This window comes from Lepus europaeus, chromosome 10 (genome assembly GCF_033115175.1).
Source record: "Lepus europaeus isolate LE1 chromosome 10, mLepTim1.pri, whole genome shotgun sequence".
NCBI lineage: Eukaryota > Metazoa > Chordata > Mammalia > Lagomorpha > Leporidae > Lepus > Lepus europaeus.
In genome coordinates this window covers 100,789,481-100,817,141 of record NC_084836.1, presented here as the reverse complement: position 1 = coordinate 100,817,141, position 27,661 = coordinate 100,789,481, and the positions used below count along the sequence as shown (strand labels likewise).

The window sequence follows — 27,661 nt, the reverse complement described above, 5'->3', positions numbered from 1 at the left end:
CTGCCACCCCCAGCCTTGGTCACCAGCCACACGCGACCCTGCTCTCTTTCTCAGGAGCAAACAGCCTGAAAAGGCCGCGGCGGCAGGTGGCAGGCCTTAGACTTCTGAGGGAGAACCCCTCGCATCAACAGCAGGCGGCTAGCCATGTAATGTGAATGAAGAAAAAAGAAGCGGGCTTAGAAATGAGCACATCTGAAAGACAGTGAGGCTGTGAAAAGCTCAGTCCCAATCTAAGAAAGCAGCACTGGTACCACTGCACTTGAACCTGAAGGCACACACCCAGGGCAAGACAAACTTCAGAAGACGGGACACTCTTGAAATACAGAATTTTATTTAGAAACTGTTTAAAGTAGAAAAAAACCCTGTCAAGAAAGACCAGGTGGAAAATGGGTTCCCAATAAAATGGAATTTTAGGGCAACAAAAGTCTAAAAGGCCACAAAAGAGAAATAGCACCACTGTCAACTGAACAATGGCTAGTTACTTGCATTTTTTGGCATTGTTAATCACTGAATCTGGGTTTTCCTCTGAATTCCACACAGAGCATGCACTACACAACAATTTTATCATAAAATATCTGCTTTCTACACACGTTTTAGGACAAGCTACCACCAGAAACGAATCAATACAAACACGTCAGGCTGAACAGTCTCAGGAGCGGGTAACATACATTGTGCAGAATCCTGCCAAACAAAGACTGAATCAGTGCGGGCAAAGCAAATGAGGGAGAGTTAAGGAATGGAGTATTTAAATATTAATAATTAATTCAGACATGGTACTGCATTTTCTGCAAAAGAAAACATTTAGTAACACGCTAGTGAATTTTATCTCCAAAGAGATTAGTGCACTGGCAAAGTACTCAGTTAACAGCGGAGAGCTGTGAACAGCACATCCCAAAAACACCCCAGTCAGCTTGCAGATCACAAAGAAATGATGGCCCTCACTGCTCCCTCCCTTTGCCAGAGGTCCAGAAAGAATCTGCAGCACAATCACCCACTTGCTGTGCTTCCAACTCTAAGCAGCAAACTGTAAGGAGCCAATGAGGAATCCCCAGCAGACGAGGGGAGCAGAGAAGAGGAACGTGTTCAATGTAAACTCAGAAGACAGTAACGTGGGACACAACCCCCATTCAAACCCCAGAGATACTGGCAGGTCCCCCAAGAGTGGCTGTTTGATTAAAAAACCGGACACACCTCATTCCCTCAAAAACACAATACACGGAAATTTCAGGAACAATTGGAAAAATCACCAGGAGAAATGCTCAATGAAAATCAAGCTCTCCAACTCAACCATCTCAGAGCTGAAACACCCACTATTCATCCAGAAAATAATGCCTCTTGCTTTTCAGCAGGGGTAAGTTAGTCAATGACACCAAACCACTTTTCAAACTCTCCTTGGGCCAAAGCCTAGGACTGTGAGGATTCGAGCAGCCCTGGAAGGCCTGTGACAGCAGGTGAGCTCACAGAGTCCCAAGGTCTGGCCCTTCTTTCCCAGATACAATGTCAAAACACAGAAAATATCCTGTCATGTTACATTTTATATTTTGAAATATGGAAGCATTTTTTAAATACTCTTAAGGCATTTATTTATTAAAATGTTCTCTGCCAAGATTTCACATTAGCTTAAAATTCAATTCAGTCTTTACATTTCTCTACTGAGGTCCCCTCCTCAGCATATTACATAAAAACACCTTCTCCAGCAATCAGTGTGACCAGCATCCACATGGTGAGAGCCCCACAGTCAGCCTCTTTGTTCCCCAGTGAACCAACTAGATGTTAATACTGCTCTGCTATAAGGTAAAAGCTCCTAGCTCAAACTTATTGGAAAAGGAGTGAAACTTCTGCAAAGTGCACTTTTAAGAAGAGGTACTTTTTGCTTTTGAAAAGAAACCAGTGAGTCCTCTAAGGATAACAAAAGGGAGTTATTTTACAGTTAAGCACATGATTTGGAGTGAAGAATTCGGATGTTGCTCTGCTGGCCACGTTATTAATACTCTTCTTGTTCTTCCTGGGGGCCCCCTTCATCAGGTATCACAAAGCCTTCCTGGAAGGGCAAAATGAGACGGAAGTTATTCTTCAGCCCTGAAGGAGAGCGTTCCTACCCCAGTTCACGCTCCTCACTGACAACAATCTTGCCAAGGCAACAGCTCTTCCTGTCTCTACCACACTTGTTTTACTGAATCACACATGCCACGTGACTGCAGCCATATTTCTCAGACAGCAGAATTAGATCTCATGCAGCAAAAACTGAACACAATCAAGTCACCTTCAAAATTCACCTCTTTAGAGTGATGGCTATGTAAACTACCTTGATGATGATGATTTCACAACATCAAAGGCACACTTTAAATACGTGCAGTTTATTGTATGTCAAGTTATACCTCAATAAAGTTGCCTGAAAAAAGAACATTTACCCTCAAAAGTTCCTAAGTCCTCATAAAGTTCATTCTATGCTCACCTCTCAGTAAACTATCTCTAAGTTACCTTTCCTTTCTGCTTTCTAGTTGTAGTTATAACCATGCTTTACCCGAAACACTTACAACAGCAAGGGCAACCCAACTTCAGTAGCATGGGAAAACTGAGTGTGCAAGGGAGAGCAAGACTCACACCGCTGCCTCACGCTCGCTCCAGGAACCTCTGGCACCCACCGACAGAGAAGGAGTAGACTGCTCTACCATAAAAACCACGTTTCTCCTTCAACCACTTGATTTTTTTTTCTTTTAACTAAATCCCCTTGGCTGTGTGATTCCACAAAAATATTCCTACTAGACCTGAGAACTCCACGTCTTCATCATTTTTGTTTTCACTTCCTAGCACAGAACAAGCCCTGAATAAGGATTTATCAACCAAATTATAAACTTTTCAGTCATCTCTCTTTTTTTTTTTTTTTGACAGGCAGAGTGGATAGTGAGAGAGAGAGAGAGACAGAGAGAAAGGTCTTCCTTTGTCGTTGGTTCACCCTCCAATGGCCGCCGTGGCCGGTGCACAGCGCCGATCCAAAGCCAGGAGCCAGGTGCTTCTCCTAGTCTCCCATGGGATGCAGGGCCCAAGCACTTGGGCCATCCTCCACTGCACTCCCTGGCCACAGCAGAGAGCTGGCCTGGAAGAGGGGCAACCGGGACAGAATCCGGCGCCCCAACCGGGACTAGAACCCGGTGTGCCGGCACCGCAAGGCGGAGGATTAGCCTATTGAGCCGCGGCGCCAGCCCAGTCATCTCTCTTAATCCCCTCAAATACACAAGAGACATTAGGAGGACAGTGAATACTAACAGCACTAATATTACCTTATATTTATATAGTGCTACACATAACACATACCATAAATCACTTGTAGCTTAAGCCTACCAACCTTGCTGGGCATAGAGAAGAATTATAAATACAACCATTAAGGGCCGGCACTGTGGCACAGTGGGTTAAGCAATCACCTGCAGTGCCAGCATCCATATGGGCACCGGTTCAAGCCCTAGATGCCACTTCTGATCCAACTCCCTGCTAATGGCTTGGGAAAGATGGCCCACTCCTTGGGCCCCTGCACCTGTGAGGAAGACCCAAAAGAAGCTCCTGGTTCCTGGCTTCAGATCAGTCTAGCTCCGGCCATCGAGGCCATTTGAGGAGTGAATCAGCAGGTGGAAGATCTGTCTCTGCCTCTCTCCCTCTCTGTAACTGTGCCTTTCAAATAAGTAAATAAATCTTTTTTTTTAATTAATTCTTTATTTGAGAGGCAGAGGTACAAAGAGGCAGACACAGAGAAAGCAAGGTTTTTCACCTGCTGGTTCACTTTCCATATGGTCGCAATGGCCAGAGCTGAGTCTATCAGGAACCAGGAGCCTCTTCTGGGTCTCTCATACAGGTGCAGGGGTCCAAGCACTTGGGCCATCTTCCACTGCTTTCTCAGGCCATGGCAGAGACCTGGATGGGAAGAGTAGCAGCCAGGACTTGAATCGGTGCCCATAGTGGGATGCCAGCACCATTACACCACAGCATCAGCCCCAATTAACAAATCTTTAAAAAATAAATAAATGCAACTATCCAACAGTGAGCAACAGATAACAAATCCTAAATCTAGAGAAAATCAGCCTTCCTTGATGACATGATTATCAGCAGCAGCTTTGGCTTCTTTTATAATAAGCACGGTCCAAAAAAACTTGAGGGAATGGGAATAAGGCAAGCTCCTGGCAGCAGACATGGGAAAAGGAACATGTGCTTGGTTCTGCACAGTACACCTGGGCCTGGATAAAATGCAGACAGCACCTCAAGCCAACAGGTCTAAGCTGGAGGGGCAGGGTGGGAGTGGGAGTGCTTCTGGCTAAGAGCCTCTGGCAGCACTCATCACTTTCAAGTGGCCACAAACTGGGCAAGCCAGCCACCTCCTTGTCTTACCGCCCCTTCAAGTATCTACAGATCTCCAGGCAGGGGCTCAAGCTGGGAAGAGGTATCCTCTGGCTGACTTTGAGGGGTCAAAAACAAAGCCTGCTGATAAATGCCCACTGGAACTCAACAAGCATCAGCAACTTTGCCAAAATCAAATAGATTAAACTTATTTCCTCTTAGGTGGCAAAATGGCAAAGAAATATTCTCATGTCGACACATACGTCTGTAGCATACAGAATGTCCACAATCCTCTGCAAAACAGGGTCATTTTCCCCTTCGTTCTCCTGGCAAATCAATTCAATGTTCCTTAGCTTTCCAAAGTAGAAATCTCTCTCTTTCTCCAAGTCTTCAACAGTAAGTTTCAATACATTGACCTGTGCAAGACATTAGAGTGAGACATTTGGCATTAGCGCACCAACAAAAAATCAAACTTCCAACCCAAAAGTATATGTATTTTTTTTAAAGATTTATTTATTTATTTGAAAAGCAGAGTTACATAGAGGGAGAGGCAGAGAGAGAGACAGAGAGAGAGAGGTCTTCCATCTGCTGGTTCACACCCCAGATGGCCACAACAGCCAGAGCTACACTGATCAGAAGCCAGGAACCAGGAGCTTCTTCCAGGTCTCTCAAGTGGTACAGGGGCCCAAGGACTTGGGCCATCTTCTACGGCTTTCCCAGGCCATAGCAGAGAGCTGGACTGGAAGTGGAGCAGCCGGGACTCCAACTGGTGCCCATATGGGATGCCGGCACTGCAGACCGGGACTTTAACTCGCTGTGCTGGACCCTATATGTGGTCTTTGATCCAACTCTAACGCAAGCAAAAACCCCAGAAAAGGCCTGATTACACCTTGAAATACACTGGACTTCTCAGGACTAAGATAAGATCAAGGAGGGGAAAAAAAGAAAAAAACACAGAAAAGCTTGAGACAGACACAGAAGGAGAATCCACAAAGCAGCCTAGCAAGATGGCTGTCAATCATAAATTCAGTCCTCACCTAGAGAGTGGCCAACACAGTCCAGAGGGAAACAAAGAAAAAGGGAGACTCTGATCCTCCAGGAGCCCTCCAATGGGGTCTGATTCCCACAAAGAAGCTACCAAGAAATAAATCTCAATGCTCAGGCCCATGACTCTACCTAGCAAAGAGCAATAAAAGTCTTAGAACTCTTATTAGGGGCCAGGGTCATGATGCAGCAGGTTAAGCCATATCTGTGACACTGACATAACCTAAGGGCACTGGTTTGAGACCCAGCTACTCCACTTCCGATCCAGCTCCCCTGTTAAGGCACCTGGGAGAGCAGTGGAAGTCGGCCCAAGTGCTTGGACCCCTTCCATTCACGTGGGAGACCAGGATGGCGCGCCAGGCCCTTGGCTTCAGCCTGGTCCAGGCTTAGCTGCTGCAGCCATTTGCGAAGTGAAGCAGCAAATAGATCTCTGCCTTTCAAATAAATGAATACATCTTTTTAAAAAAAGTCTCAGTAACTCTCAAAGTCCTTTGTGTATTTTAACTATAAGGCACCTTCCCTGCAGTCTTCATTCTATATGACAATCGAATTCAATGTAACTCTCACTGAATGCAAACTGCATGGCATACCAGGCAGCATAAAGCCCTCATAAAAACCCAGATTTACAAGATAGTTCCTGGCTCCTGGTTTCAGCCTGGCCCAGCCCTAGCTGTTGTGGATATTTAAAGAGTAAACCACCAGATGCGTGTCCTGTGTCTGTGTCTCAAATTGTACACACACACATACACACACCTTTCTCTTCCAATCCCAGAGAACCCTCAGAGGACTCCAGAAATATCCAAAAATGTTCTATTCTAAGGGTCAATTTCCAAACAGACACAGGTTTTTGTCACACTGAGAGTTCAGAGATGTCCGATTCCTCCTCTTCTACCTCTATGTTCTTGTTCTCCACACAGCATCCAAAGTGCTCATACATATCACAGGGACTGCTCCAGCAAGAAGGTAAGTCTGCGCTGGTCACTGAGGCAACGTCTCTCCCCCAGAGCGACTCCCGATCAGACACAGAGGTACTCACCTGCTGCATCAACTCGGCTGCTTCGTCATCGCCATTGCCCACACCGGGATTCTTTCGCACCACCCCTGGACCAGCCTTAGGAGTTGCAGTAGTTCTCTGTGTTGAAATGGGTCTCTGTGGAGCTGAGAGAGGATGAGAGAGAAGTTTAACAGAAGAAATCTCAAAGAAAAAAAAAAAAGGGGGGGGGGGAGCTTATGACCAACTGCCTCCCACAGGTGTTCAGTGAAGGGAACAGATGCCAGCCAGCCTCAGCATGCAAGACAACATGCTGAAATTGGCTTAAAGTGGTTTTTATCCTAGCAGCAGAGTTAAATACCGACTCTGGCCATGACCGTTCACGCTGGAAGTTAAGTCTTTCAGTAAGGTCTTTTCTCCACTACAGTGAACAGGACTATCATCTGAGAGGTAGAGTCATTCTGGTGCACAGAGATAACCTATCTTAACCCAACTCCAGTCAAACCCACAAAGGCCAAGTTAGTGCCCTAATGTATAACCTCATACTCCTTTGACTCAAGTGGGACGACAGAGGCCCATAAGGCTGCTAGAGCCTGCTCTTACCATTCTTTACTTCAAAACCTGTTATCGTGGCCAGCGCTGTGGTGCAGCCATTAAAGCCACTGCCTGCATTGTTGGTATCCCATGGCGCCAATTCGAGTCCTGGCTGCTCCACTTCCTAACCAGCTCTCTGCTAAGGTCTGGAAAGGCAGTAAAAGATGGTACAAGTCCTTGAGCCCCTGCAGCTGCATGGGAGACCCAGAGGAGGCTCCTGGCTTAGGATCAGCACAGCTCTGGCTATCACAGCCATCTTGGGAATGAATCAGCGGATGAAAGACCTCTTTCTCTGCCTCTGCCTCTCAAATAAACAAAATATTTAAAAAAAAAAAAAAACTATTATTTTTGCTTACCTGTTAGAAGGCCTTTGTTGGTTTAACATTTATTTGAAAGGCAGAGAAACATATTTCCCGTCTGCTGCTTCACTTCCCCAAATGCCTCTAACAGCCAGGGCTGGGCCAGGCCATAGCCAGGAGCCAGGAGCTCCACCCATGTTTCCCAAGGAGGTGGCAGGGACCCAACCACTTGAGCTATTACCTGCTGCTTTCTAGGGTCTGCATAAGCAAGAAGCTGAAATTGTGAGCAGAGCCAAGACTCAAACCCAAGCACTCTGATACGGGACACAGATATCTCATGCAACAATTTATCCACTGCACCAAATGCTCCCCCCTAGCGGAAAGATCAGGAGATAAAAGCATCACATTCACTAGGACTTATATACTGATTTTTCTCAATATTTGCAGCCAAAAACTGATAAAGACTAGGAAGAAGTAGTAAAGAGGCCAATCTACCTGCAAGTTAGTAAGAACAGGTTACCTCAAGGTAGAGGCATTTCCATTCACAATTTTACTTGTTCATTTAGCAACTGTTTAGTAAAGCTTGCACACTGTGCCAGGTTAAGCTGCTAATTAAAATGCCAGCACCCCACACTGGAGTGCCAGTTCAAGTCCCAGTTGTTCCAATTCCTACTTAGCTTCCTGCTAATGGTCCTAGAAAGGCAACAGAAGATGGCCTAAGTGCTCAAATCCTGACACCCACGTGGGAGACCAAGACAGAGTTTCGGACTCCTGACACTGGAATGGTCCAGACATGGCTGTTGCAGTCATTTGAGAAGTGAGTCAATGGATGGAAGGTATCTCTTTCTCTCTGCTTTTCAAATAACCAACAAGCAAACAACAAAAATAAAAGATCTAATCTTTCAAACAGCTCAAACTCTATATAACCTTCCACTCACAGTAACAGGCATTTCCTCCAGATGGCTCTAATATGTGTATTCTAAAGACTAAATGTTTCGGCCGGCGCCGTGGCTCAACAGGCTAATCCTCCGCCTTGCGGCGCCGGCACACCGGGTTCTAGTCCCGGTCAGGGCACCGATCCTGTCCCGGTTGCCCCTCTTCCAGGCCAGCTCTCTGCTGTGGCCAGGGAGTGCAGTGGAGGATGGCCCAAGTGTTTGGGCTCTGCACCCCATGGGAGACCAGGAGAAGCACCTGGCTCCTGCCATCGGAACAGCGCGGTGCGCCGGCCGCAGCGTGCTATCGCGGCGGCCATTGGAGGGTGAATCAACGGCAAAAGGAAGACCTTTCTCTCTGTCTCTCTCTCACTGTCCACTCTGCCTGTCAAAAAAAAAAAAAAAAAGACTAAATGTTTCATTCAAGTTTCCACTTGACTGTTGGTGCCCATCTAAAATCTGAAATGTACAGTTTTCTATGTAGTTGTCTGAGAACAAAAGTGGTCAGTATCTGGAGAACCCAGAACCCTCACATACTGCCAATACGAATCAAGTGGTTGAGTTACTCTGGAAGACAGGCTGCTCTGCAAAGGTTAAGCATGCAGTCATCACACATCCCAAAGCCTCGTTCCCCACACACACTCTTGGGCCTAGGCCCCAAAGAAAAGGAAATACATGTCTACACTGACACTATACATGAATGTTCACAGAAGCATTACTCCTAACAGCCACCAACTGACAAATCAGTACAATGAAGTATACCCATACAACAGAGTATCATTCCACAATGAAAGAATGAAGTACTGATACCTGTTACAGAATGAATAAACCTTGAGCAGCTGGCACCGTGGCACAGTAGGCTAGAGCCTCGGCCTGCAGTGCCGGCATCCCATATGGGCGCCAGTTCAAGTACCGGCTACTCCAGTTCCAATCCAGCTCCCTATTGGTGCACCTGGGAAAGCAGGAGGATGGCCCAACTCCTTGGGCCCCTGCACCCACATGGGAGACCCAGAGGAAGCTCCTGACTTCCTAAGTGACTATGCTTAGGCATGAATGAGGTTTTAAGTGACCAAAGTGCTCTAAAATTGATTGGGGTGAACACTATTCATACATAACTCTGAAAACACTATAAGCCACTGAATTGTACATTTTAAACAGATGAACTATATGGTGGGTGAATTATATTTCAATAAAGCTGTTTAAAGAAAATACTCAACCTACCCTCTCTCAAGAAGTTACTAAGGGACCATAATGTTTTTGTCATCTTCTGGAAAAGGACGAAATAGCATCTGCAGGACATCTACCCTCCCCCAAACTACACACACGTTCTACGAATACATTACTGCGAGCACATCTTGAAAAACCTATCAAGCCAAGACTTTTTAGAAGATCTCTTAAAAACAGCCTCCCTCGGCGTACCCAGCTCTGCTAGATCCATAGCAAAGCCAAAGCCTCTGAGCAGCCTGGGTCCTAGGGACGGCAGGGAAGTCCTAAGTAAGCATGGGAAGCTGGTCTGCAGACAGAATTACGATGCACATAGCCAAGAGCAGGGCCTTGACACCTAGACAGGTCCCCCAGGCCCTGGAGTAACCTCCCAGCTCAGTTTCTGTGAAAAGCCTTTGTTTTCAAACTAAAAGCTCTCTCTGGGAGTTAACCTGAGGGATTTCTGTTACACACAACTAAAAAATATTAGCAAAGTTGTATACAGTAACTCATTTAGACCTCAAGAGCAACCCTTTGGGGCAAGAATTAAAATTCCCATTTAACAGAGGAGGAACTGGTGGGCCAGAGCTGAAACAGCTTACGAAAGAAGTACACAGACCTGGCCAGCGCCGTGGCTCACTAGGCTAATCCTCCACCTGCGGCGCCGGCACACCGGGTTCTAGTCCCGGTCGGGGCGCCGGATCCTGTCCCGGTTACCCCTCTTCCAGGCCAGCTCTCTGCTATGGCCCGGGAGTGCAGGGGAGGATGGCCTAAGTGCTTGGGCCCTGCACCTGCATGGGAGACCAGGAGAAGAACCTGGCTCCTGGCTTCGGATCAGCGCGGTGCGCCAGCCTCGACGCATTGGAGGGTGAACCAACGGCAAAGGAAGACCTTTCTCTCTCTCTCTCACTGTCCACTCTGCCTGTCAAAAAAAAAAAAAAAGTAAAAAGTACACAGACCTAAGAACACACACAGATCTACAAGGTCAGAATCTGTGCTCCTGCTACATGCCTGGGATTATGCTTAAGATCCCTAAGCCCATGGCTACTAAAGAGTTCTGGCTGAATGTTGAATGAATGAATACCTGGAATACTATCATTTGGAAATGGTGTTTTGGGGTTGTTGTTTACCTGCACCACTAGAGCTGAGAGGTTTCTTGGGTTTATTCAGAGCTGGAGCAACGAGGGAGGGAGCCACAGCAGTTTCTTGACCTTGTCTGGCAGCTACAGGGTCATAGTCTTTTCCATCATAGTTCGCATCAAAAAACTTCTTGAACCACTGAACAAATTCAAAATTGTCCTGAAACTTTCCTTTTACTAATTTATCCACAGGAATTATCTGCAGAGAAAAATCAAGATTATTTAGCCCAAAGGGAGAAGTTTTTGGCAAGCATCAAATCAGTCCATGCATCAAATCGGTACTAAGCTCTACCAAAAGAAGACACAAATATTTCAGAGAACTTACTGCTACATCTCTGATGTTTACAGAGGTGTCCTCCCGTGTACCTTCACTGAGCACCTATGCTCACCAGCCCCTCTCCAGTCCCTCAAACTCGATGTGATATACTGTCATTCCACAACACAGAGTAAGTCCCCCATGTAACTTACACAATCACAGTACCTGTCACAAAGTATGAAGTTCACAGCACAAACCAGAAACCTACAATGAACTGTGTTAAAGTTCTGACTTGAAAATAAGTCAGCACAGCAGAGGGACTACAGTCAACAATAATATACTGTATACTTCCAAGGAGCTCGAAGACAATACTACAAACGGTCTTACCACAGAGAAACGATATTTGAAGTAATGAACACGATTACCTGAATTTGATCATTATGCATTACATACACATATGAAACATCGCATTGTACCCTATAAATATTTATAATTAGTATGTGTCACATAAAAACAATGCCTGCAGGGCCAACATTGCGCCGTTGTAGCAGGTGAAGCTGCTGCCTGCAGTGCCAGCTCCCATATGGGCTCTGGTTTGTTTCCCAGTTGTTCCACTTCCAATCCAGCTCCCTGCTAATGGCCTGGGAAAAGCAACAGAAGATGGCCCAAGTGCTTGGGTCCCTGTCACCCACATGGGAGACCCAGATGAAGTTCCTAGCTCCTCGCTTCAGCCTGGCTCAGCCTGTTCACTACGGCCACTGGAGAGCAAACCTGTGGATAAAGACCTCTTTCTATCTCTCTAACTCTGCCTTCCAAATAAATAAATATAAATATATCTTTAAAAAAATTGCCTCATGGCCAGTGCCGTGGCTTAACAGGCTAATCCTCCGCCTTGCAGCGCCGGCACACCAGCTTCTAGTCCCGGTTGGGGCGCCGGACTCTATCCCGGTTGCCCCTCTTCCAGGCCAGCTCTCTGCTATGGCCCGGGAAGGCAGTGGAGGATGGCCCAAGTCCTTGGGCCCTGCACCTGCATGGGAGACTAGGAGAAGCACCTGGCTCCTGGCTTTGGATCAGCGCGATGCACCGGCCACAGCAGCCATTGGAGGGTGAACCAACGGCAAAAAGGAAGACCTTTCTCTCTCTCTATCCACTCTGTCAAAAAAAAAAAAAAAAAAATTGCCTCATTATAATAGCATGAGCATACTGCCCAAAGTGTGTCTCTGAGCACCACTTCTCTCACTAGAATGAGCATGTTTGGATTGTTAGTAGTGTGAAAAGCAGGTGGAAGATGAAAAGCTGGAATTTACCACAAATCACCAGATGTAAAGCTGCAGTTATGGACACAGCCAAAGTTGGTAACGGATCCCAAGATAGCAGGGCACCAACTTGCTGTAAAAGTCATTGGGTGGGTAACTTTTGGGAAGATCATACCCCAAAACCAAAGGCCACTGCTGATGCCCTGAAATCCTGGGATGAAAACCCTAAGTCTGGAGCCAGTGCCGTGGTGCACTAGGTTAATCCTCTGCCTGCGGCGCCAGGATCCCACATGGGCGCCATTTCTAGTCCTGGCTGCTCCTCTTCCAATCCAGCTCTCTGCTGTGGCCTGGGAAAGCAGTAGATGACCCAAGTCCTTGGGCCCCTGCACACACAGGGGAGACCGTGAAGAATCACCTGCTTCCTTGCTTCTGATCGGTAAGCTCCAGCCGTTGCAGCCATCTGGGGAGTGAACCAACGGATGGAAGACCTCTCTCTGTCTCTCCTCTCACTGTCTGTAACTCTACCTCTCAAATAAATAAATAAAATCTTTAAAAGAAAAAAAAAAGAAAACCCTAAGTCTAGCTTGGCTATTCTACCACAGCATCCACCAAACCTGCTGGGCTTAACTACAAGGCCTGCATGGCCCCCTGGAGAAGAAAGTAAATGATGAGTTTCTGTGCCAGGAAATAAACAAACATACACTGCCCAGGGGAAGGCTGAAGAAACAGAAGACATGAAAGTTGCACTGGGGCTGGCTCTGTGGCACAGCAGGTTAAGCCTTCACTTGCAGGGCTGGCATCCCTTATGGTTGTGGGTTCATGTTCCAGCTGCTCCTCTTCCGATCCAGCTCTCTGCTTACGGTTAACCTGGGAAAGCAGTGGAAGACGGCCCAAGTGCTTGGGTCCCTGCACCTGTGTGAGGGGCTGGCACTGTGGCACAGTGGATTAAAGTCCTGCTCTGTAGCACCAGGCATCCCATACAGGCACCAGCTCATATCCTGGCTGTTCCACTTCCAATCCAGCATCCCTGCTAATGTGCCTGGGAAAGCAGTGGAGGATGGCCCAAGTCTTTGAGCCTTTGCACCTACATGGGAAACCCAGAAGAAGCTCCTGGCTTCAGACAGGCTCAACTCTTGCTGTTGCGGCCATTTGGGGAGTAAACCAGCGGATGGAAGACCTCTCTCTGTGTCTCTCCCTCTAGCTGTCTGTAACTTTACCTCTCAAATAAATAAATAAATAAAATCTTTTTAAAAAGAAGTGGAGCCAGCCCCGCAGCTCACTACGCTAATCCTCCACCTTGTGGCGCCGGCACACCAGGTTCTAGTCCCGGTCCGGGTGCCAGATTCTGTTCCGGTTGCCCCTCTTCCAGGCCAGCTCTCTGCTGTGGCCAGGGAGTGCAGTGGAGGATGGCCTAAGTGCTTGGGCCCTGCCCCCCATGGGAGACCAGGATAAGCACCTGGCTCCTGCCATCGGATCAACGCGGTGCGCTGGCTGCAGCATGCCAGCCGCGGCGGCCATTGGAGGGTGAACCAATGGCAAAGGAAGACCTTTCTGTCTCTCTCTCATTATCCACTCTGCCTGTCAAAAAAAAAAAAAAGTGGAGCAGCTGAGACCCGAACTGGCACCCTTGTGGGATGCTAGCATTGCAGGCATTACACCACAGTGCCGGCCCCAAAAGTAAATCTTTTTAAAAATCTGTTAAGAGGGTAAATCTCAAGTCAGGAAAATAAAAAAAGAAATACAAAGTAACATGATTATCTTTAAGTAATTCTGATCCTATTAAAAACATACTTAAGGACTTTGTAAGTTGTTATTATACAAGAATACTGGGTATAATTATTTCAGGTCACTGAGGTATTAACCAGAGCTTAACTATTTTTTAATCACCAGTTGCAAACTCTATCCACTCCTCTGACAAACATAATTTTTATTAATTACTCTGTATGACACCAAAACATTAACAAATAAAATCTATGTCTACACTCACTTCAAAATAATCTAAGAGTACACAGACTAGGGTAAGAAAGGACTGAAACAAAAATGGCCATGACGGGCGGCAGCTGAGCCTAGCAGCTAAGACATATATCTTCACACATCAGAGAACCTGCACTCAATTCCTGGCTCCAGCTTCTGATTCCAGATTCTTGCTAATGTGGACCCCAAGTGACTGGGCCCATGCCACCCACGCATGAGAACTGGAATGAGTTCCTAGCTCCCAACTTTGGCCTAGCCCAGCTCTGGCCATTTCAGGCATCTGAGAAGGAATCATCACACTATTTCTTCTATGTGTGTATTTTTTAGGATTTTCTGTATTCCAAACAATAAAATCTAACTCCATAAACCAAGAATAAAAGTTACAGTGTATCAGCTACACCTGTCAGCTATGCCTGAGCAGATGACTGCTGAGTTATTCAGGTTTCCACCACCACGTGTGAGATTTAGACTTGAGTTTGTGGCCCCTGGCTTGGGCCTGTCCCAGGCCCAGATACTGAGGGCCATTTGGAATATGAACCAGCAGACAGAAGATCTGTGTTCATGTGTGTATGCGCACATGTGTATCTATGTCTTTCAAATAAATAAATAAAACTAAAAATTAAAAATAAACTATGGAAACAATATTTATATAATACAAATGCTTATTTTATACATTATACAGAGACAAAACTAAAATTAAACTGGTTTCAAAATAAATAAAAGCCAGACACATCAGCAAGATAATTTGGGGTATTATAAGCTTTACCAGAAAATGTATCCCCCAAAAAAAGGCTTTAATGGCTAACCCTTCTAATGGGGGAGGGCAGGAAGAAAAGTAAACTGCTGGATTTTGTAGTAACCTGCTACCTGGTAAACAGAGGTAGTGCCTGTACTCATGAAGGCTGGTGTACTCTCTTTCTGGCACCTTCAAACAACCTTAATGGCAGAAGGGAGATTCCTGGGGCCAGCGCTGTGGCATACCAAGTAAAGCCACTGCCATCTAGGTGCTGGCTCCTGTCCTGGCTGCTCCAGTACCAATCCAGCTCCCTGCTATGACCTGGGAAAAGCAGCAGAATATGGCCCAAGTGCTTGGGTCCCTGTTACCCACATGGGAGAACCAGAAGCTCCTGGCTTCCGCCTGGCCCAGCACTGGTTGTTGTAGCCATTTGGGAAGTGAACCAGCAGATGGAATCTGAGTCTCTCCCTCTCTCTCTGTAACTCTGCCTTTCAAATAAATAAATAAATGCTTCAAAAAAAAGAAAAAGGAAAGGAGTTTCCCAGGACCCATGAGGGATCCCCCTTGTACCCCAAAAGAAAACAAAGTATCTCTATAATCCCCTCTCAGACAAAAACAGATCAAATATAATTTTTTTTTAGTCACTGGTACAGATTTACAGGCTAACTCCTCCAAACAGTTCCTAATTTCACAGATGATGAAGTAAGAAGACAGCAAGGAGAGTGAGAGTAGAAGGCAGGGGAAAACTCTGCTCCCAGCAAATACCATTTAACTAGAGAAAAGATAACTAAATAAATTAAGAAATATCCAAAGTCATGGGCTAACATTTGTATCCTCAGTTACAATCATGAAAGATTAGCTTAAACAAAAGAGTAAGATTTACTTACTTTGTCAACACCCATTCTCTTAAAACCTGCTTGTAGTATTTTGAAGTTCTGGATGTATTCATGTTCTAGTTTAGCCTGGAATTTCACCTTCTTCAAAGCAATGGAGCCAGGGAACAACATGTCCATAAACTGACAATATGCAGCCCCTGAAGGAACAGGAACAGAACGATGAGACAGCACAATGTCACTGGCTGCTACTATTGAAGCAGCATAGTAAACTTTCTCCCAGACTCACTTAACCCAAATACAACTTAAAGAGCTGTAAAGAAGGGGCAGGCGTAGCAGGTAAAGCTGCCACCCATGCCTGTTCAGGTCCTGGCTGATCCACTTCCGATTCAGCTCCCTGCTAAAGGCCTAGGAAAAGTAGTACAAGATGACCCCAGCACTTAGGCCCCTGTCACTCACATGGGAGACCTAGCTGAAGCCTATATGGGATGTGGCATCATCACAGGTGGCTGTGTTACCCACCATCACACAAACCTGGCCCCGGAATTCCTATTATTAGAAATAATCATGATAAAAAAGAAAACTAAGGAAAAAAAAAGAGGAAGCGAGGGTATGGTATAAAGTTTCATTATGCTCTTAAAACTGTATATATGAGGGGCCAGTGTTATGGCATAACAGGTAACGTCACCTGTTATGCTGGCATCCCACATGGGCACTTGTTCAGGTTCCAGCTGACCTACTTACAATCCACCTCCCTGCTGATGGCCTGAGATAAGCAGCAGATGATGGCCTAAGCACAAAGTTGAACAGAAGACATTTTGGTGTTCCTCTATTAAAATTCAAAATTTTGAGGGGCAGGTGCTATGGCACAGCAGGTAAAGCCACCGCCTGCAGGGCTGGCATCCCATATGGGCACTGGTTCAAGTCCTGGCTGCTCCACTTCCCATCCAACTCTCTGCTACAGCCTGGGAGAGCAGTGGAAGATGGCCCAAGTCTTTGGGCCCCTGCACCCACTTGGGCGACTTGGCTCCTGACTTCAGATCAGCACAGCTCCAGCCACTGCAGCCTTCTGGGTAGTGAACCAGCTGATGGACGACCCCTCTCTCTCTCTCTCTCTCTCTCTCTCTCTGCCTCTGTAACTCTGCCTTTCAAATAAATAAATAAATTTTAAAAATTCAAAATTTTTTCCTTTAAAGACAACTATAATAAACTGCTCCATATATTTTTATTCTATTTGCTCCCCAATTTCATTCCTTCCACTTCCAAAAAATGTTGTACTAGTGCTTTAACTTTCTAAAAATCTGATTTCCCTAACACTGCCCAAACTTGACTCTCCTAATGCAGGGCAGGCTTCCCAGGCACTCACTGTCCTTCCAGGGCAAATTCACTAAGACAACAAACCAGGAAAGTAGGCAAGAAAATCAGTGGCTAAACAACACATGCTCTCCAGGACTCACAACAGTCATAAAATGTACATTCAGGGGCCAGCACTGTGGTGTAGCGAGTAAATAAAGCCACTGCCTATAGTGCCAGCATCCTTTTATAGGCACTGGTTCGAGTGCCAGTCTGCTTCACTTCTGGTCCAGCTCCCTATTAATGTGCCTGGGAAAGCAGCAGAAGATGGCTCAAGTCCTTGGGCCCCGTACCCATGTGGGAGACCTGGACGAAGTCCCAGGCTCCTGGCTTCAGATTGGCCCAGCTCCAGCCATTGCAGCCATTTGGGAGTGAACCAGCAGATGGAAGACCTCTCTCTACCTCTCTGTAACGCTTTCAAATCAATCAATCAATCTTTTAAAAGAAGAAAAAAGACAAAGCAAGATAAAAAAAATCTATCACAAGCCTTTAAATATGAAAAAGTGACCACCTTCAACAGCAGCATCCCATATGGGCCCCAGTTCAAGTCTGGCTCCTACACTCCCAATCCAGCTCCCTGATAATGCTCCTGGGAAAGCACCAGAAGATGGCTAAAGTGCTTGGCTCCCTGCCACCCTGATGAGAGAGCCGGACTGAGTTCCTGGCTCCTTGCTTCAGCCTGGTCCAGCCCTGGCCATTGCAGCCATCTGGGGAGTGAATCAGTGGATCAAAGCGCATGCTCTCTACCCACCCTTCAAATAAATGAATCTTAAAAAAAAAAAAAAAAAAAGACTACAGACAGATGTGGGGTTGCAGAAGAGAAGAGGGCACCATGCAGTTAGGAGGCTTACATGGCATTAATGACCAAACTGAGAAGCGTCTGGATCTGAAATACCTCTGAAGAATCAGATCATGACGCGTGTGCCCTGGGCAATGCTGACAGCCATCTTACATAAACTCAAGGGCTGTCTGGGCCCCACAATAAGCTGCCTGGGACATCTGAACATCTCTCCTATTCTTTGCAGCACAGGAACTATAAAGGAGGCCAGACTGCAGGGGAAAAGGAAGAAAAGAGAGGCGAGAACATTCAGTGAGGGCCCTTTCTAAAGGCAAAGCACCGTGCTGGACCCCGGAGATGTCGAGGGGCCTCAATACGGAATGGAATTGGCAGAAGAGAGGAATGGCTAACAAAAGGCATCTCTAGCCTCTTTCTGACAAAACCCCTCCTCAAAATCCTCTGAACAGATTTAACTATCTTTCCAAAATCCTTCAGAACTCTGCATGCAGAATGGAACCTAGAAACCACCTGCCAGCCCTCTCTCAACATTATCCTTGCCTCAGCTCACCGTGGGAGCCGAGCACAGGCCCACTTCACTGCTGAGGAGCGGGAGCTCACGGGACTGACAGAACTGACTCTTCACGGCCACAAGCAGACTAACAGCCCAAGAGCCCGGGGCCTGGCCCTCCTCCCGCCGTGGTGGGAATTCTGGTCTGCTTAGTCCTCTGCCCATCAGAGGCAGGATCAGGAGGGATCAGGCACCAGACTTAGAAACTACCAGGATCCTCCTTGGGCCTCAGCATGCATAAGGCACCGAGCAGCCTCACTCTCCCTGCTTGCAAGCCCCTGGCAGCAGGCCGCAGGCCTTCCTCAGGGACATGGCGTCTGCACCTCATCCTGTTTGGTCTTCTCCTGGAAGCGAGACCCGGTTTTCAAAACACCCGTGTGGAACTTGATACAAGCACACTCCAAAAGAGGTCCTGCACAGCTTCCAAGAGAACTAGTTATGAATGAACAGAAGTCTGTTTACAGTTGGGCATCTTGCACGTACCACTGTCTACAGGGCAAAAGCATTTTATGTGGATAAAAAAGTGGCAGACGTCAAGCAAACCTGCCACGCTTTACAGATTTTCACAGTGAAATGATACTATAAATGTAATTTACATTTGTTTATCCTCCAAACGGTTCTTTAAAAGGCTTAAAAATGGCCAGCGCCGTGGCTTAACAGGCTAATAATCCTCCGCCTTGCGGCGCCAGCACACCAGGTTCTAGTCCCGGTCGGGGCGCCGGATTCTGTCCCGGTTGCCCCTCTTCCAGGCCAGCTCTCTGCTGTGGCCAGGGAGTGCAGTGGAGGATGGCCCAAGTGCTTGGGCCCTGCACCCACCTGCCTCTGCCTCTCTGTAGCTCTGCCTTTCAAATAAGTAAATAAATCTTTAACAAAAAAAAGGAAAACAAAACAAAAACTAGGATGATTGCATCGCTACACTGGCCACAGATCACAGAGCAAATAAGTGCTTTAAAGGCCCTAAACAAATGGGGATATGAAAATGAATACCGAGAAACAGAAAATAGGGGAAAGACGGCACAAATCAAAGGTTAACAATGTGTGTCCTTGACTAATAAAGACTGGGCACCTCTACTGTACTGTTCATCCTCACACACAGCCTCTCCCTTACCATCTGTGAAACTGAGATTAAGCCCCACAGGGGAAGGGCCACACTGTGGCGTGGCGGGTTAAAGCCCAGGCCTGCAGCACCAGCATCCCATACGGACACCACTTTGAGTCCCGGCTGCTCCACTTCTGATCCAGCTCCCTGTAGATGCATCTGGGAAAGCAGCGGAGGATGGCCCAAGTGCTTGGACCCCTGTACCCACCCAGGAGACCTGGAAGAAGCTTCTGGCTTCAGCCCTGCCCAGCCTCAGTAGTTGTGGCCATTTGGGGATTGAACTAGCAGATGGAAGACCTCTCCCTCCCTTTCTCTCTCTCTCTCTGTCTGTCTTTACCTCTGTAACTCTGTCTTTTAAATAAATAAAATAAATCTTAAAAAAAAAAAAAAAAACCCACATGGGAAATATTAAGACAAGCATATGAAATTAAGACCAAACCCAGTTATAAATTTAAAAAGCTGAACTCAGCAGGGGGAAACCATACAAGCAGTAAAACCTTTAAATCAAACCAAATGGCACCAGTACATAAAGAAAAAAGAAGTCTGAAGAGTGAATAGGGTACTCGGATTAAAGAACAAGGGCTCCTGGTTTAGACACAGGTTCAAACCTCAGTTCTGCTCTTGGCTGTATGTGTGACCTGGACCTCTTACTCAGAATGCTAACCCTGTAAAATGGAGATGTCTGAAAAGAACTTACATGGCCCCAGCACACAAGTGCTCAATTCAGTGATTGCTGTTATTACCAGCATAGGTAGAGGGCAGATTCTCATGGACAGAATTTAAGTAGCACAGTATACACATCCCATCCTTTTTAATTTTTTTAAAGATTTATTTATTTATGAGAGGCAGAGTTACAGAGAGAGAGAGGGAGAGATAGAGAGAAAGGTCTTCCATCCACTGGTTCACTCCCCCAAATGGCCAGAGCTGGGCCGATCCGAAGCTAGAAGCTTCTTCCAGGTCTCCCATTTGAGTGCAAGGGCCCAAGCACTTGGGCCATCTTCTACTGCTTTCCTAGGCCATTAGCAGAGAGCTGGATCTGAAGTAGAGCAGCCAGGTCTCAAACCAGTGTCCATTTGGGATGCTGGCACTGTAGGCAGAGGCTCTACCCGCTACACCATAGCACCAGCCCCTAATTTTTTTAACTTTAATTTTAATTAGTTTTTACCAGATTCCATGTGGTTTGTAGATACAATTCTAAGAACACAGTCTATTCCCTTCCTCCTTCCTTCCCTCCTCCCGCTCCCTTTGTCCCTTCCTCTTTCTGACATACTCCTGACCTCATCTCCTACCTGTGGTCAATCTGGCTTAGGGAACTCGGACATGTTCCTCACCATGACAGAACTCAGGCAGTCAGCAGAACTCTCAAAGCGTAAAAGTCTTTAGAGGAAGTATAAACTGCTAACACCTTTACGAAAAACAATTCCCAACAGCCAACAGTTCCTATCCTTTGATCTAGTAGTTCTACTTCAAGCAATCACTGAGGAAATAAGCCAGACCAAGAGGTCTGCAGTCTCAGAAAAAACAAAACCCTAGTGTATTTCTCTTACCTGAGCACAACTGCTCGATCTTCGTCAGATTCAACTGCAGAGACTCGTTGATCCAGGCCAGCATGTCATGTCGACTGAGGTTATCACTGGTGACCGATGTGGAGTACACGTTCACTGCCATCTTCTGCAACATGTGAGGAAAAGATGAAGGCTCATGTTACAGTATGCAAGTGAGGGCAAGCGTTTTCTTGAAAGTCACCCAGAGCAAACCTGTGGAAGCATTCAATTTTTTTTTTTAATTTATTTGTTTGAAAGAGAGACAGAAATCTTCCATCCGCTGGTCATTCTGTAAAGGCCACAACAGCCAGGGCTGGGCCAGGCTGAAACCAGGAGCCTGGAACTCCATCCAGGTCTCCCATGTGGATGGCACAGGTCCAAGGACTTCAGCCATCCTCTTTTGTTTTCCCAGGCCATTAGCAGGGTGCTGGATGAAAACTGTAACAACTGGGACTTGAACAGGCTCCCATATGGAATCCAGCATTGCAGGTAGTGGCATTACCCACTGTGGCACAACACTGGTTACGCACTCAATTTTTAAACCTCTTCTTCCAGAGAGAAGATTCCAATCACAAGCCTGGACTTCCACACATAAACAAAACTTGAAACAAACTATCGGATGCCAGCAGCCTAAAATTTAAGCTCCATTTGAAATTTTTCTTTTTTTATTTGACAGGCAGAGTTAGAGAGAGAGAGAGGGAGAGACAGAGAGAGAGATCTTTCACCTGCTGGTTCACTCTCCAAATGGCTGCAACAGCCAGTGCCAGGACAGAAGAAGCTTCACCCAGGTCTCCCACGTGGTTGGAGGGACTCAATCACTTGGGTCACCTTCCGCTGCTTTTCTCAGGTGCACTAACAGAGAGGTGGATTAAAAGTGGAGCAGGGGCCGGCGCTGTGGCATAGTGGGTTAAAGCCCTGGCCTGAGGCACCAGCATCCCTTATGGACGCCTGCTCTAGTCCCGGCTGCTCCACTTCCAATCCAGCTCTCAGCTATGGCCTGGGAAAGCAGTGGAAGACGGCCCAAGTCCTTGGGCCCCTGCCCCCGTGTGGGAGACCTGGAAGAAGCTCCCTGCTCCTGGCTTCAGATCAGCCCAGCTCTGGCCGTTGAGGCCATCTGGGGAGTGAACCATCGGATGGAAGACCTCTCTCTCTCCCCCTCTCTCTCTGTGTTAACTCTTTCAAATAAATAAATAGGTCTTTAAAAAAAAAAGAAAGAGAAAAAGAAAGATGTTGCTGGAGTTCCTGTGTCTCATGTGGATGGAGTTTCTGGCTCCTGGCTTGTTTGGCCCAGCCCCAGCAACTGTTGACATGTGGGCAGTGAACCTGCAGATGGAAGATGTCTGTCTCCTCTGCTCTGCCTTTCAAATAAATATTTTTTTCATTCTCATTTTACGAGTGAGAAAAGGGAGGCCCTAGGGACTGACAGCCATGCCTGCCCAGCTCCATCACAACATTCTCTCTCTCCCCAGGAAAATGCTGCTGGGGCCTGCGCTGCAGCATGGCAGGTTAAGAAAATGCTGCCCCTCACCTTTCAAAGTCAATAAACACACTGTAACAAATCTCATTTAAAATGCCAGTAAACATGGCTGCCACTGTCTATCAGCTTAGTCACTCCCATCCATTCAACAGACACGCCTACCACCTGCTGGGCACTGTTCTAGGGGCTGGCAACCAGATAAGCAAGAGGCAAGGTGTCTGACCACAGGGAGTTCACATCTCAGCCATGGGAAGCCTGACACTGACCCAACACCAACATCACTTCACCCCACTGCTTTGTCGGAGGCTGGGGAACGTGGTCAGGGAAAGGCGACAGCTGGGCTTAGGAATCACAAGGAAGCAGCCCTGTGGGGGGCTGAGCGCAGGAAAGGCAGCCAAGGGGGTCAGGTCTTCCCGGGGCTCTGATGGCAATTTTGAGAGCTTAGAATTTACTCTGCTACAGACTCCACTGCTGGGTTTTGTGCAGGATGGAATCTCATTCCCACAGAAGTCTGAGAAAGATCATCTGACTGCTGAGGAGACCACACGTAGAACAGGAAGACTCAAATAACAGGAGAGTAAGGGCAGGCTAATCCAGGTCCAGGGGAACCCCCCCAGTGACCATGAGGACACACCCCAAAACTCTGCCGACAGCAGGAGACAGCAACGCTGCCCACATGTCAGGCGGCATTCAGAGCACCCTGGAAAACCACCGTTCATTCCCCCCACCCAGTGACTGGCGTGTGAGCCCATGTCCACCCACGACACCACACCGTGCCAGCCTCATGAGTCGCACAGCTCCAGGACGTGAGAGCCAGAAGAGACTAGAGAGGCACCCAATCTCCTTTTTAAAAGCAGCGGTGACTGAAGTCCACAGAGGCAAACATTTCACAAGCCCACAGCTCTTGACTCGGGGCCCTGCACAAAGTAGGCATTCGGCAAATACTTGTTTTCAGGTTGGTAGGAGGGTCAAAAACAAAAAAAATGTATCTATGTAAACTTTTGTCCAAAAGCAAACCATCAACACTCCTACATTTCCAAAGTCGGCTTATAAAACCATGCTATGCAAAGATGAACACAATTTAGTTCCTGACTCCACTGAGAAATTAATCCCTACGTTCTCAGAGCACTTCATTCAAACCTCTAGAACAGGAATAATCACACTATTTTGTCATTAACTCTTCACTTCTGAACCATCCCCACCGAATTTGGGGCAGGAAGCAATCCCTTCAATGCAAAGAGCTGAAGATTTCAAGCCAGAAGGACCTTGATTCAAATATGAGACTGCTACTCACTGGTCATACAAATTACTTAAACCCAACACACCTCAATTATCTTGTAAGTTAGTACTACCAGTCTGAAAAGGATCATGGAAGGGTTTAAATGAAATGACGTCCATAAAAATAATTTGTTATGGGGGCTGGTGCTGTGGTGTAGTGGGCAAAGCCTCCACCTGCAGAGCTAGCATCCCATATGGGGGCCACTTAAAGAGTCCTGGCTGCTCCACTTCTGATCCAGCTCTCTACTAATGCACCCGAGAAAGCAGCAGAAGATGGCCCAAGTCCTTAGACTCCTGCACCCAAGTGGGAGACCTGGAAGAAGTTCTTGGTTCCTGGCTTCAGATCAGCCCAGCTCCAGCCGTTGCGGCCATTTGGGGAGTGAACCAGCAGATGGAAGACTTCGCGCTCTCTGCCTCTCTGTAACTCTGCCTTTCAAATAAACAAAGAAATATTTAAAATTTAAAAAAAAAAAAAAAAAAAAAAGATCCACTACAAGTCTCTAAATGAGTCTCACTGTCTTCAATCTATTCTTTCATAAAAGCCAGAGAATTTCTTGAATCACAAATCAGATCAAACGTCTCTCCTGTTCAAATCCTCAAATGAGGGGCTGGAGTGTGGCACAGTGGCTAAAAGCTGCCGCCTGCAATATGGGTGCCAATTCGAGTCCTGGCTGCTCCACTTCCAATCTAGCTCCCTGCTAATGTGCCTGGGAAACAAGGGAAGATGGCCCAAGTCCTTGAGCCTCTGTACCCATGTTGGAGACCCAGAAGTCGCTCCTGGCTTTGGCCTGGCCCAGCCCTGGTTGTTGTGGTCATTTGGAGAGTGAACCAGCAGATGGTTCTACTGCTCTCTCTGTAACTCTTTCAAGTAAATAAAATAAATCTTTAAAAAAAAAAAAAAAATTGGGGCCGGCACGGCAGCTCACTAGGCTAATCCTCTGCCTGTGGCGCCGGCACCCCAGGTTCTAGTCCTGGTTGGGGCGCCGGATTCTGTCCCGGTTGCTCCTCTTCCAGTCCAGCTCTCTGCTGTGGCCCGGGAAGGCAGTGGAGGATGGCCCAAGTGCTTGGGCCCTGCACCCCATGGGAGACCAGGAGAAGCACCTGGCTCCTGGCTTTGGATCAGCACGGTGCGCCGGCCGCAACATGCCAGCCGCAGCGGCCATTGGGGGGTGAACCAACGGCAAAGGGAGACCTTCCTCTCTCTCTGTCTCTCACTGCCCACTCTGTCAAAAAAAAAAAAAAAAAAGTCTCTAAATGAACGAATAAATGAAATGCATGCTATTATCAGACATCAAGTATCAAGGAGAGACATCCAAACAAAAAACATAGTCCCAGGCTGAGCACTCAGCAACATTCATACACACATCAGGTATGCTGTGTGTCATGCTACCCTAACACCTATGCAGCTGGTGACGCCACGTGTAGACTCTCCTGACCACACCCGGCTCAGGACAGCTAATGGCCTTTCATCACCATGTGATTTAGAGCTCTTTCATTAGCAGACGTTAATACCTGGTCCCATGCGCTCTGCAAACTCTGCAGCCACTAAATACACGGGATTAGACACCCTCTGGGTGTGCAATAAATAGCCACTGCCTCAACCAATTAATTGGTTCTCCGGGGCAGTCAGAGCAGAGCCTGGTGCTCGGAGGCCAGCTCCAGCACCCCCGCCCTCACGTATGAAGTCCGGAAAGACCCAGCAGTACAACACAAACCTCACCTCTACAGGGCTCCTGGATGACAACACCCCCCCCCAACCAGCAGCTCTCCCAGCAGGCTCCCAAACTCACTCTCATTCCATGCCAGCCTGAGTGAAGAGCACCCTATTACTCTCAAGGCACCCATGCTGAGCCCCGTGGCAATAAGGTGAGCGAGGTGCCACAGGAAGGTCCACCTAACCCTGGAAAAACACTTCGCCCTCTGGCTCACGAAGGGCCCACCTGTGAAATGGGCACACAGTGCTGGCGAGGATGCCACGAGCCTCTAAGCGCAAACACCGAACACATCCTAAGCTTCCTCCTGTGCCGAAACTCTGCCAGGCACCCTGACAGACCGCAACAAAGGGCGCACGGGGAGGAAAGCTCTCCAGCTCTGGCCCGCGGGGAGACAGGGCACTTCAGAGGCTCGGGGTCAGACACGCGCGCAGCCACCTGCTGGGCGGCATCTCACCCGGTCTCAGACTCCTCATTTGTAAGATGAAGATGATATCTCTCAGACAGTGTGAAAATCAAAAGACACAAGGCCACATCGAGCACTCAACACAATGCCTGACACACATCAAGTGCCCAACTAACAAAGAGCCGCTGTCCTGACTGCACTCACCGAGAGCCCATCCAAGAGGCGGGCGCCAGGCCCGGCAGAACTTCCCCCACGCGCCTCGGGACCCCCACATCCGCGCAGGGTGGAGCCAGGCCTGGAGACGCGCTGTCGCCCTCAGCCCAGCACGTCGTCCTCCCGTAATCACAGGACTCTCGCCCGAGGGTCCCTGTGATTCCGCAGACCCCCCGGACAACAGGCCTTCGCCCCTTACGCCCAGGCCCACGGCCGGCACTCAGCCCTCAACAGATACCTGTGCGAAGAGCGGGCTTACTTCGTGCCGCACACCCCACCAAGCCACTTCAGGGCACATGACCGTCCCCGAAAAGGAAGCCGAGGCCCCAAGATTAAAGCACCTGCCCGAGGCCGCACCGCGGGAAATCGAAACCAGCTCTGCGCCCACGACCCCAACTCTTAATCCTCCGGAGAAACAAGCGCCCGCGCCGCGGCCCCCCAGTGACTCCCGGCAGGGCCTACCTCGTCCACACACACACCCCCTTCCCGAGCACAGCCTCACAGAGCTCCGGCCGCGGGACTGCGGGCTCCACACCTCCGCCGTAGCCGTGGGGGCTTCTGGGCCGCCACCGAGCAGCCCCCACTTCCGGCCTGAGGCCCCGCCCCCCGGGCAGCGCGGAGCGCGCGCCCACCGGCCCCAGCCGCGCGCGCCGGGTCACGGCCCCGCCCTTCCCCCACCCGGGCCGAACGGCACCGCCGTGTGGAGCGGCCTGGCTGCTGCTGCTGCCCGCGGGGCCTGCCCAGCCGAGGCCCACCCGGCCCGCCCCACGGCCACGGCCCCGTGCCCGCTAGCCTACTCACCGGCTCTCGGCAGAACCGCGTCCACTGCCCGCGCCCGGCTCCGGTTCCGTCTTCGTCTCGTTCAAACCGCCCGACCCCGCCCGCCCGCCCGCGCAATGACCTCACACGCTCCCCCCCGTTACGCGCCGACGTAAAGGCTCGTCATCCCCCGCCGGCTCCTTTTATAGAGAGGGACTCGTCCGCGCGCCGGGGGCGGAGCCCAGCCCTTGATCGACAGCTCGGGCACCTGGGGGGCGGAGTGCGGGCGACTTGGGCACGTGGTCGGCGGCAGCCAATGAGGTCCCGCCTTGGACCGGGTGTGACTCCGCCCAAAAGGCGGGGTCCAGTTACAAATTCGCCCAGGCAGCAACCAGGAAGAAAATTGGTTTTACAATGAATTCCTACAAATACAGATGATTGGGTAATAAAGAAGCAGTACGTGGTGGGGACTTGACAGTCTCCTTGGAGGCACAGCCTGCGGCCAGATGGCTCTGCAATGGCCGGCTTATTTCCCCCTTTGTACTGTACCGTATGGATTTGTTCTGCTTGCTTCTTCCTGGACTGTCAGCGTTCCGGCTGAGCCACAGCAGCAGGAGCCTTCTAGGTGCCTGCTCGGAGGTTCTCACGAGAGCCTTGCTCAGAGAATGGCCTGCACCGCGCGGGAAACACCGACCAAGAGGCAGCTTTCGCGGTGGCTTTTTGTCTCGGCGCCATCTATCCAGGTGTTCATTTTGTTGAACACCTGGAGAGTCCCCGCGGGGACTTGGGATTTGGTGGTGGGGTCTGGTCGGGCAGGGCAGGCGAGGAGGACCTGGTTGACAATAGTAAGGTTACTGAATTCTGAGGCTTTAATGTCTGTAATCAAGTTAT

At 48.4% G+C, this 27,661-nt stretch overlaps 1 protein-coding gene across 2 annotated transcripts; it reads right to left on the bottom strand.

Annotated features, from left to right (window-relative positions):
• Positions 1–311: 311 nt before the first annotated feature.
• On the bottom strand, positions 312–26,892 carry MAPRE1 (microtubule associated protein RP/EB family member 1). 2 transcript variants are annotated; one of them, XM_062204033.1, is made up of 7 exons: positions 26,813–26,892; positions 20,929–21,052; positions 15,638–15,783; positions 10,520–10,727; positions 6,407–6,528; positions 4,590–4,742; positions 312–2,041 (listed from the first exon to the last, which is right to left on the bottom strand). In XM_062204033.1, the coding sequence occupies exons 2-7, from the start codon at positions 21,047–21,049 to the stop codon at positions 1,985–1,987; spliced, it is 807 nt and encodes a 268-aa protein (XP_062060017.1). In that variant the 5' UTR covers positions 21,050–21,052; positions 26,813–26,892; the 3' UTR covers positions 312–1,984. The 2 variants fall into 2 exon arrangements, with proteins under 2 accessions (XP_062060017.1, XP_062060016.1); XM_062204032.1 differs by lacking the exon at positions 26,813–26,892 and adding an exon at positions 26,474–26,571.
• Positions 26,893–27,661: the final 769 nt, after the last annotated feature.

Excerpts from the sequence above, each read along its gene's own strand:
- MAPRE1 (XM_062204033.1), bottom strand. The coding sequence starts at position 21,049 with ATGGCAGTGAACGTGTACTCCACATCGGTCACCAGTGATAACCTCAGT. Across the intron at positions 15,784-20,928 it reads GATCGAGCAGTTGTGCTCAG|GGGCTGCATATTGTCAGTTT; the intron begins GTAAGAGAAATA and ends CTGTTCCTTCAG. Across the intron at positions 10,728-15,637 it reads AGAGAATGGGTGTTGACAAA|ATAATTCCTGTGGATAAATT; the intron begins GTAAGTAAATCT and ends TTTTCTCTGCAG.